Genomic DNA, 12,094 nt, shown 5'->3' with positions numbered 1-12,094 from the left:
TTGGTGTTGTTAAATGTTTTTTATTTACATTAAATTACATAATATTAAAAATTTTGCTCGATGAAATTAGTGTTTTGAATTGATTTTTAAATTTTATTGTATAGACGCCAACAATGGAAGGACTTTGCTCAGTATAAAGGGTCTTCCAACAGTTTACGAATTTGTTCCGATCATTTTGAAAGACGTTATATCAAGAAAAATGCACCACCCAAACGACTATTAGTACCAAATGCTGTTCCTACTTTACTTCCGCCTGATAATATTTTGAAGATGCCCAAGAATATGCCAAAACCTCCTTTGACAAATTCAACTGCAAAAAATTTATTAGTAAACGTCAATAATGAAGAAGTTATATTTGAACGTCCGGCTTTGAAAGGTATTGTTTTAAAAATAATTTAAAGAAAAAAAATGAGAATTGTTGCAGTAGTAAAATAGAACAATATCGCTAATATCAATATTGTTGTTACAGATGAATGCTCGCATAATGACAGGGGCATTACTTTTGAAATACGCAAGGCTACTGATAATGAACCAGCTTTAATTAATATTGAAACAAATAGCTTTGTGAAAATTTCATTAAGAGGTAAGAAGTGCTTCTGCTTGCATTAGAAGCTGTGACTTAAATACAGGCAAAAAAATCAGTAAATTGCATTTAATATTTAAATTCATGATTTTTTTGCGTTTCTGTCGAGTAAAAGAAACTGGTGAAACGATAGAAAATGTAATAAATCCAAAAGTGAGGGGATAAAATGCAGAAGATATACTTCAAAAAAAAATCAAAAAAAAATTCTGTGATATTCAACTGAGAGATAGCATTTTGAAAATTATAACTATTGTAACAAGCAGCCTTACAATTTTTCCAAATTTTTATTATTTCAATGCCAATGAAAATGTGATATTTTGTTATTAATAATTGTAAATAATTAAAAATTATAGTAACTACTGTTTTAAAAATGTCTGAGCCCGAATTGTAAATATTATTTATTAGAATTTTTGTTACTACTGTTTCAAAAATATCTGAATCAAAATTGTAAATATTTTTAGATTTTTTGTTTAAATAGCTTATTAAAATTTAAACACAAATTTTTAATTTTTGGTAAAAATAGAAAATATTTTAAATACCTTAAATTAACATTTTCTTATTTTGGAGATGATAAAATTGGAAAATTGTAAGTAACTTAATATTGTTCGAATTGCATTGTAATCAATCCCCGGAAACATGATAGATATTCCAGATTTACCGTAGCAATAGTGAACAGTATATAATAATTGCAACTTATTACAGCCTTATACGCATTAATACCAGTGTAAAATTTAGTGACAACATCAAAATAAAACTCGACAAAATTTACAATTAAGATTATTTGATTGTGAAGCCAATTCCTATCCTACTTAGTTTAATTTTTTTTCTGTCCCCACTTTTTCTACTAATCACAAACACAATAAGTTCATGAATCTTACAAAGCATCATCTATTACGTCATCAATTTTTTTTTTTTTTTTTCATTACAAGACGAACGAGAAATTGGAAAATCAACGGAACCACTAAATCCAGAAGCAGTAATACGGCCAACTGATAGTCAAGAACCTAAATTTAATGCAGCAGAAAAACTTATCAATACTGTCGAGGCAGCCTCACAAAATGATACTTATATGCCCATATTGCCAACTAATTCTGAAGAACCGAAATCTAACGCAGCATTGGAAGAGTTGCCATTCAACAACAGGGCGGAAACGCTAAACTTGAATATTTCGCCTGAGATTCCTGCGCAATATAGTACACCTAAAAGAATCATAAATTTATACGTAAGTTTGAACTTTTTCAAAAAAACACCGAGTCAAATAATGAAATCACCGAACGCAGTATCTTCTAAAGTTAAAAAAATTGAAATGTTAACGCCTAAATCTTTAAGGCTGCATAAAGGGGCTAGAACAATAGGTCGATTGCGAAGCCAAATTAACAGGATGGAGAAAAAATTTGCTGTAAAAAAAAATGAAGCAAGACGTTGAATCAATAATAAATGCGTCATCAAATTATTTGAGTAAAAAGCTTTAGTATTATTTGCAGCCCAATTACGCTTATCTGTGAAGAACAAATATGCTAAACGCTACAGTAACGAGGTGAAAGATATTGCATTGTCTATAAAATATCATTCCCCAAAACTTATAAGCTTTTAGCGAAATTTCTACATATACCAACTATAAGGACTTTGAACGAATATCAAAAGATTTTCCTACCACTCCAGGTTTAAATTTAACTGTATTAAATCAACTTAAAGATACGTTTGAAAAAAACAATACTGAAGATCGTCTTGTTAGTGTTTTATTCGACGAAATAAGTTTAGCCACTGAAGTTCACTATGATGCAGCCAAAGATATGTTCCACGGTTATGCTGATGATGGGGAAGAGCGTACGAATGAAATAGCGCATTGTGCATTAGTAGCAATGATAACTTGGATTAATAAACCAATGAAGCAAACGATTGGATATTGGTTTCTAGGAAAGAAAGGCAATTCAGCAAAAACTCACAAAATAATGGTTAATACTATTGAAAAATTGAATGAGACTGATCTTATCGTCAAATGTTTAATTTGCGATCAGGGAACTCGAAATACCGGACTGATAAAAAAGTACAAAATAACTAAAGATAAACCTTTCTTCGAGTTTACAGTTGGTGACGAAAAACGCAAGATTTATATCATTTTTGACCCTCCTCATTTAATCAAATCTTTTCGCAACAATCTATTTAACAAAAGATTTAAATACCGAGGTGGATACGTAGATTGGAAACTGATTTACAAAGTTTATTTGTTGAGTAACCAAATGAACATTAATTTTATTCCAAAAATCAATGATCGTCATTTTGGAATGCAACAAAATGCAGCTAAAATGACTGTTTCACTAGCAACTCAAATTTTTTCAAATTCAATGTATTTAGCTTATCAAGCTTACAGAATGATAAAACCGAACGAATTTCCCGACAATGATACAACGGCAGATTTCTTATTGGACATGGATAAATTATTTGATTCACTTAACTCGCATCTTCTTCAACCAACAGTTAAATCAAAATTAAATTTTGCCATAACTGAGACATCTGGACACATAGAATTTTTAAATGAAATGTTGCTTCACTTTGCCGATAGCAAATTTGAAAAAAAAATGATAAACAAAAAGCTATTCCACCGTGCATCACAGGAATTATGCTAACTATTAACAGTGTTTTAAAATTATCTGAAGAGCTAAGAAAAGAATATAATATTCCAGCATTGAAAACTAGGCGTTTGAATCAAGATCCTCTCGAAAATTTGTTTGCAGTTATTCGTCAACAAAATGGATGTTCAGTCAATCCTTCTACCAGATCATTCGAGACAGCTATAAAACAAAATTTTATTACGCAATTAACTAAAGTTTCCGAATCGGCAAACTGTCAAGATGACGGAAACATGATTTTTGCAAAATTAAACAAGCTCAGTGCTGCAATCGCCAAGCCACAAAAAAGTCAACTGTCTTTGCGAGAAGCCTTAATAGAAGCCTCCAATCCAATCAAAGAAATAGAAAAAGATATGTCACTGACAGAAACAGCTTCATTCACCCATGACAATGCGATTTATTACATTTGTGGATATCTAACCCGCAAATTTTTAAAGTTTCACAAAAACTGTCAAAAATGTGTAGATTTCCTAGTACTACCTAAATCTGATAACAATTATCAAGAATACAAACTATTTACTATTATGAAAGACTATGCTGATAAAAATGGGCTCCAATATTCTACAGAAATTGTGTTTACAGCTGTTAAAAAATGGAATACCAAGTTTGACGAAGTTATCCGTAGTTGTATTTATGAAAAAATATATCGGCGCATTTATACTCAACACTGAGTTCAGAATTACCAGCTTTTCAATTGTGTTCCTTCGATGCTACAACTTTATTTTTAAATATTTTTATAAAAACACGATGCTTCTGGGAAGCGCGATTCATCAGACGTGATCTAAAAAAGACTGATACTGTAACATCCAAAAAATAAATATAAGGAAACTGTCAAAATTCGTAAAATCAACTACTGAAGAAATTCCAAAGATAAAATCGAACCAAAGTGAAGACCAATAAAAAATAAATTAAGGAAAAGATTGAGTAAAATATATATTTATATATTATTTATCTGTTATAGTCATTTAAGCAAAAAAATTTTTATACATATTATTTAATTGTTATTCTGTTATATACGTTAAAGCATATTTCGTAGATAGATTTTTTTCATATTACCAAGTGCAATGACAGAATTTTGGCTGTTGCAGCAGTGATTAGTAAAAAATATGTTTTATGAAATATTTTATTATTATAATTAATAGGTTGCTTTTAAGAAAACTTTTATTAATATGAGAGAGCTTTATATTTACACCAAGTTTTATATTATGTTTTTAATTAGTTCAATTGAGTAAATTTTATCGTACATCAAATCATTTTGCAAAAGAAAGATTGCTTTTTGCTAATTTTTACAATATAATTATTGTTAAAATAATAGTTTTATCATTTCAGGATTATCATTAATCAATTTTTTATTACTATGTATTTGCAGATATTTATTATTTTAATAAATTTTAATAATTCTTAATTATTTTGTCTTAAATTATTTGTTTTCACATTTTATCTTAGGAAATTTAAATTGAACTGAACCGAATGTCCCGCGCGTTTTACGTTTTCATGACTGGACACAATCACTAGAGGCGTTGAAACTTGTGTACGCTTTTTAACATTGCCACTAATGAGAGCCTTCCCCTCTATCTTATACTCTTTGATATAAACCGTATATGTAATAAAGGAGTATTACATATATGATATAAACGTTATTGTCGTTTAATTGCTAATTACTCTAAGATATTGTTCTTAAAGTAATTATTTACATATTAATTTATTTAGTAATTAAATGATATTCAACGATTTATAATTTATTTCATGTAACAAATAACCCAATTGTTAGTTTTAGTTTATACTTTTACATTTCTTATTTTGTGTTTATTATATCTTATAATTTATGGTCTCTTCAGAATATTTAGTCAAAACGTATATTTACCAAGAAAACCCTTAAGAATTGTTTAACCCGTGTTGTCCCCTTTTTTTATGAGCTTTTCACAAAGGACTTGTTGTTAAGGAACACTCGTGCATTTTACCCCAGTACAATTTTTATATTTCCTTAGAAGTTTTGCTAGATCGTTTTGATTATATATTTTTAGAAAGACGTTAAACTAAATTTATGAGTTGCAATGGTTTTCTGAGGCTTTGGAATAACAAATTTATATTACATTTAAATTTAAATAGAATCAACAAGTTGAATTCTGACCAATTACAGCGTAATACCGCAACAACGACACCTATGATATCAGGATCCAACACCTTCCCCGTAAACTAAAATTCGAACATATCATATTTCGAATTTTCTGTGTGTAATTTAAATCGGTGTCAATGAATGAAAGAAAATTTCTTTTGAATAGTAAGGTCGCGAATCATAGTTTACTAAACCCCAAAATACTTATAATATTAGAAGTTTCTCTTAAATCGTTGCAACACATTTACAATGTCATAATTATAATTATTTTATTTCTAAATTTCGAAACTGTCCTTCTATGTTAATTAGATGTTTATTAGTTCAGTAAATATTGCTATTAATGTTAACAGGCAATACTCTTGGCAGGACATTTTATCTCTACGCATAATCAAAAGAAAAATATAATTTTCTTTTAATACACGAATAATATAAAATTTTACTTTTTTTTCATATTTATTATCATCGAAAAAAATTTTGTTACAAGTTTAAAAGATGAAAAAAAAAAAAATTCTCTTAACGCACTTGGTATGCGTCATTGAATATTGCAAATTTTTTCGGACGTATATTACATTTCATCACTTACATTCCATGAGTAACATTACGTCAAATATTATTATTATCATTATTAAAATTTAATGCACAAATAAAATTTAATTTACGATCGATCCACAGCATATCATAAGCATTGAAGAACAGCTTTATAAGGATGATTGCATTTCAAGAACTAATTTATCATACAGACCTTTATCTTCCTTTCTCAATAAGCCCCTGAAGCTTCTCTCCTGATAACTATCATCATCGATGCTCAGTATTTTCTTCGCTCCATTCAAGATCCATGGAAAATCCTTGAGAGACATCTTTTTAGCAACTGCTAAATGCCTATTCAATCCATAGATTACGCAAGTAATATTCATTATCCATTGAAAAGTTGGATAAGTTTCATTGGTTTCATTCTTGGATTGTAAAGCTTTAATCAGTTGTTTTAAAAATCGAATTTCGAACTCAAGATCATTATAAAGCAGATAGAAACCATAGTTATCACTTTCAAATAGATCAACAATGAAGTTCATTTTATCATTTTCTATATTATTCATGATATCAAACCGATATACCCATTTCATCAATTTAAATATTCTGTATCCAATATCCACTACTCCTTTGGCATGCAACATCTTCATTAGTTTATAAATTATGTCGAAGTGATTTTGACTCAGCTTTTCCAGTAGATGGATTCGATTTTCATTCAAATGGAAATCCATTATTTCGTTAGAGAAAATCTCCATTAAATCTTCAGGCGATTCATCTTTGTGCCTTTTCCAAATATATTCAAGTACTTTAAGTAATTCATCCGTATCATAATTGATAATACAGGTGTTAATTAATCCCCTTAAATAAATACATCGATCGCTAGAAGAAGTCGAACTGTTGATTCGTGCTTTGAAGTTTGGAATCGATTCTTCAAGTGGTAAATGAGAAATCCAAAATGACTCACCGAGAAAATCATCTTTCGTTATGTTTTTATATTGAATTCTTGCTAATTTAAAGCGATCTTTATCAGGAAGTATTTCTAAGAATGTAGAGTTGTCTATTAATTCAGAGCAGTTAAGGGGATTTACTTTGTAGAATTTTTCAAATGAAGTTAACAGGATACGAAATTTATCTTCTTTTTCAAAAAATTCAAGATATTTTAAAATATCGTATGGAATGAATCTTCTAATGTCGTCTGGATACACTGTTTCTAGCATGGCTGAAAACTGCTCTTTGGTCAGTAATTCCGAAACGCTCTTCAAATCCAAAATAGGTAGAAATAATTTACCATTTTTTATCAAAGCGTCTTTGCATTTATTCAAAAATATTTTTGAACGCGTTTTGCTAAGTTTAGCACAACGCGTATAATGGTCGTATAATACCATTATTACAACAAAATCCTGATCATACTTCTTAATTAATCTTGGAAGGAAGTTGAACAAATCTAAAGACTCATAAACAATTGATTTATTAATCTCATCATTGCTACAACGTTTAAGATAATTTATAATGATCTTTGGATTTTTGTAGAATAAAAATCTCATATTCCTGCCTTTCAGTTGAAAATTATTCTCATCAAGACAGCGTTCAATAAAATCTTGACTGCAGATAATCAGAAGAGGCTGAGCTTGATCCTCTCCATACAAGGAAGCCACTTCTTTGTAAAATTCTTCAGCAAAAATGGCATTTGTTATATTATTAGCTAGACACTTAATTATTTTCCTGCGGAGTTTCAAAGATATAAATGGACAAATTTGCTCGCGGTAAAGTTTTATCGAATTATTGTTCCCATTAAAAAACCATTTGGCTTTAAGAGCACGGTTTGTCATCAAAATGTCATTAGATTTAAGAGCATTGATGATTTCCTCGGGCTCTTTTAATTGTTTGGCTATTTCCACTCGTACGAACGGTTTCATGTCTTCCGGCATTTCAGCCTTCTCTATCAGTGTTTGTACAGATTCATTCTCACTTAATGTTTTAATTATTTCATTCGCAATACGATTAACTGTAATAAGCTCATCTCTTTGCGTTTTTCTCTTAATATGATGGATACCGATCAAATGAACAGAAATATTTGTTTCCATTTCTTTTATTATTGCATTTCACAATGCACTACTATTTATAAACACGTGTTTTATATTTAACTAATATAAATCGACCAATTTAATCACTTATTACTGACTTTTCTATGTAACTATTATTCACTTATCACTCGGATTAATTGAATAATTAATGTGATTAAAATTAAACTCCAATTATTTTCACACGCTTTGCATTAAATTTTATAATCCCGAAACTACGTGTCTGCCACGGAGGCTAGATATAAGGAGGACGATCGTAATGTATTACAAGCGTCCGAAAATTGGAGGACAGATCTTTCACCACTAGAGTGCGCAAGTGTCTCTAATGTCAGGTTTTTAAATAAATGACGCGGAATGCAATGTACAATCACATTTATCAAAAGAAAACATTAAAATTTCATTTTTAGTTGCGAATTGGGATAATAATAATAATAATAATAATAATAATAATAATAATAATAATAATAAAGTATTCAAATAGTTTAGGTAATTTTATTCTTAATTAATAAGCGTAGATATGTTGAAAGTAGAATATTACTGAAGAGTTTAATAAGTTAAGCTAGTTTAGAAATTTTACGATGTTTCTTGGCCATCATCTTTCGTTCGTTAAGAGTTCGGTTGATAAGATTAGCTAAAAATTACCTCTCATAATTACAAAATTATTCAATATTTTAGCCGTAAGCTCCTTTTTGTGTTCATCACATCCTAGGATTGGGAGGCATTTAGCTTTTGCTATTTTCTCTAGCACTTGGTGCATAGTATTTATTTTAACAGTTTTAGTACCAACTACGGTTAAAACTATTTGTTCCAATTTTTAATTAGTCTGAATAAATTTTCACTGGGAAAAATTAATCCACCGTTGCTCATTAATTCTATAACCCGATCACGTTCAGAGGAATTCGCAGAGCGTAATGTTTCAATACATTCACAGCAAGAAGTCATTCGCTGAAATTTTCTCGCAACATATCCAGCAATATAAGCAACTATACCATCACTGGTGGAAACAACATCATAATCATGATGGTAATGCTGGTCATCACGAAAACTATTACTTCCTTCCCAATCATTTTCACTTTGTAAAAAGTTTTCATTTGAATCAATATTAATTTTATTTTGATTATGATCATTAATGTTGTTTTCAGTAGAAGAATCGTCAACCTCAGTTAAATTTTCGAACGGATAATGATTATCGTGATACAAATCATCATCGTCCTCTATATCATCCTCACTATCTTCGTCTAATAAACTTTCGAATGGTTTTCTAATAAATGATGGCATAGTATCATCATTGTCGTCATCACTATCTTCGTCTAACAAGCTTTCAAAGGGTTTTTTAGCCACAGAGGTATTTGGATGAGAAAATATATTATTATTATCATCACTAGACGAATAATTACTAGAAATACCATTTTCAACAATAGCGTCAATTTCATTCAGCCAATTTTTTTTTAATGCATTAGCTGTAGCCAGAGAATCTTCGGACTGCATTAAAGATTGTAGTAATTCACCAGCTGTGACATTGGACCCTTTCGGCGGCGTGACTAATGAATATGAACACAATAATCGAAAAACTTGCCCGAAAAGGATTGTATCCGGATGATCGCTGCAACGACAAACACTCCGCATTATACCGAAGAAATTCTAGAAATTAAATAAGATTCAAATATTAAAAAAAAAAAAGAATATTTACTATAACAATTTTTAATTATTCATTTGATAAAAATCCAACGATTAATACATACTTCTAATTGATCTTGATTAAGCCGCGATGTCATCAAGTACTCAAAATTACATTCTTTTTGCAAAAATTCACTTAGCTCTAAAGTAGCCTGTAACGTAATTTTTAATCCAGTAAGAGTACTAGGAGTAATTGCGAAAAAAATTTATCATCAACTTCATTTTCATTTTTGATTTTTGTTTTTTGTCTTTCTTCTTCTTTTTATAAAGTTCTCTTTCTTCATTAGCTTTGGCTTCCCAAATCTTCAGATAATCAATAAAATCACTTATTACCTAGCAAAAATAAATAGCATTACTTATTTATCCTCTATCTTATGGTAGTAGAAATTACTCTAGAAAAATGCATGTTTCAGAAAATAGGATACATAGTCCAAGAGAATATCAGCTATGATAAAGATTAGGAACTTCCGCAACTAATAAACTCAAATTCATTGAATTTGACTATCATTTGAAGTTTCGTTTAATAAGTTTCATATTGAAAATGTAAGTAAACTTGCGAGACTGGATTATGTGCAAACATTAGTAGGAATAATGTCATGATAAGATTGGAGTGTCTTAAATTATTTTTATAGTTATATACTTACATATATATACTTTATAAATATTTTCCAATATTGGTTATAATATGTGATCATGTACACATGGTATAATGATGGTTTTATGTTGACAATGGTTCTCCGTTTAGAACTATAATTTTCGCTTTATTATTGCGAAAAAATTGTATGAAGCTATCAAAAGACCTAATGTATATATTAAAAATTAACTTTTTTTCGGGGACAATTATCATTTAAACGTAAAGCATTCAAAGGAGTACGTGAACTCATGGCTTCAATTAAATCATTTACTCTTTTAATAAAAGCCACTGTTGGATCGCAATCACTGAGCTCAGGAGTAGCGTTCTTATAAGTCGCCATTGCAACTTGTATATTTTTCGAAAAAGCTAAAAACAAAAAGTTTTAATTTTTCTCATTAAAATTAGATAAGCAGTTGTTATGATTGAAAATTTATAAAAATTAATTTTTTATCAAAATAAGAATAAATACATCTTATTATTTATTTTAACTGAATCAGCTATTTATAATATGAATTGTTAGAAATTAAAGATAAATATTAGGCCAGTTACCTCGATGTTAATGATAATCTTAAATTCATTTTAACTTACTCTCACAGCTTTATAATTATAATTACCTGATAAGCCAACGGGACATTCATCTTTTGATATCCTTCTGGATTTAAATGCTGGGGAGTTAGTTGATAAGCTATTTTTAGATTGGCTTTCAGATAAATTTCATGCAATAATAAAGCTTCCCAATGACTTTTTCTTACAAAACCATCTGGAGTCTAAAAATAAATAACATTTTCATAAATAATTAAATACAATCATTGAAAAATTTGATAGTTGTAAAATTAAATAGGTCACTTATGAATATATTCATTCCAATGCTAACTAAATTGAAAATTCAATCGTGAATAACAGTACACTGGTGTTAAAAATCATATTATAAGAGAAGCTTACCCAAAAAAACAATCGTTCCATAATTTTGTTCCTGAAACATTTTATTAAGTGTGGAAAATCCGAAATAAACCAAAGTCTGCGGTCAAAATTGCATGGATGATCACAGCTACATTGTCCATCTTTGACACCGAAAAGTGTCCATGCTCCTCTGTTCCATTGAGCTGCATCAGAAGTAACGACATCAACATAAAACCCAGCATTCTCCAGTAATACGATGCATTCAATGAGTAATTTGTGAAGAATGGCACTCGTGACAGAATTTCTGCTCAGGAAGCTACCAACTACTTGCACCCAGTCATCCTGAAAAGGTTGGTACATGAAGACTAAGGCATGATCAGCCCGACTGTTGATTAAATTTTCCGGAGTATGTGCCCCCAAGTCTACAAAACCATCAAGCTGCATAGTTCTCCGATTTAGCTTCACGGCTTCACTTAAAGCTACTTCATCTATTAAAAGGGTACCTAGGAGAAAAAATAAAAAATTGTTAGAATGAAATAAATGTGAATCAGATGTAGTCTAACAATAATAGCCAGCTAGTGTTAATATTAAGCTACTGTTAAAAGTTAATGAAGCTTTTAAAGAGTTATTTAAAAATATCAAATACGAATTACTTTTTCAGCTAAAAACTTATGCGCTCGGATTTGTTAATATAATCATACTCGATAGCTAAGTAGAGTTGTTAGATATATATATCTATAGTTAAAATAACTATAGTTAAAATATAGTTAAAATGGTTGCGTTTTTAAGATTTGCATTTTTAAGATTTGCAGTTAGTAGTAAAGTGTGACAGGAATGGTGCATGGATACCCCGTTTTTCATGTGGTTCCATACGTGAACTTTTAATACGAAGAGTGTCGAATATGGCTTTAGGGAAACCAAAAGCGCTATCCAACTTCTGGATAT

General features: G+C 29.6%; 2 protein-coding genes across 3 annotated transcripts in view; both read right to left on the bottom strand.

Moving 5' to 3' along the window:
* LOC141532357 (uncharacterized) overlaps positions 1-8,602 on the bottom strand; it is a 29,553-nt gene extending 20,951 nt beyond the window's left edge. The window contains exon 1 of one of the 2 annotated variants that reach the window (XM_074250669.1): positions 6,072-8,602. In XM_074250669.1, coding sequence (XP_074106770.1) covers positions 6,072-7,941 — 1,870 coding nt within the window. In that variant the 5' untranslated portion in view covers positions 7,942-8,602. The remainder of the gene's footprint in view (positions 1-6,071) is intronic. The other variant, XM_074250670.1, reaches the window with a different exon arrangement.
* Positions 8,603-8,730: 128 nt separating this feature from the next.
* LOC141532363 (uncharacterized) lies at positions 8,731-11,329 on the bottom strand. Its single transcript, XM_074250682.1, has 4 exons — positions 11,192-11,329; positions 10,260-11,016; positions 9,681-9,948; positions 8,731-9,579 (listed from the first exon to the last, which is right to left on the bottom strand). Exons 3-4 carry the CDS (start codon positions 9,711-9,713, stop codon positions 8,737-8,739), a joined length of 876 nt encoding a protein of 291 aa, XP_074106783.1. The 5' UTR covers positions 9,714-9,948; positions 10,260-11,016; positions 11,192-11,329; the 3' UTR covers positions 8,731-8,736.
* Positions 11,330-12,094: the final 765 nt, after the last annotated feature.

This window comes from Cotesia typhae, unplaced genomic scaffold (genome assembly GCF_013202065.1).
Source record: "Cotesia typhae breed Kobodo isofemale line unplaced genomic scaffold, CoteBio_Ctyphae contig_59, whole genome shotgun sequence".
NCBI lineage: Eukaryota > Metazoa > Arthropoda > Insecta > Hymenoptera > Braconidae > Cotesia > Cotesia typhae.
Note: the sequence above shows the minus strand (reverse complement) of the source record. Positions and strands in the feature narration are given on the sequence as shown.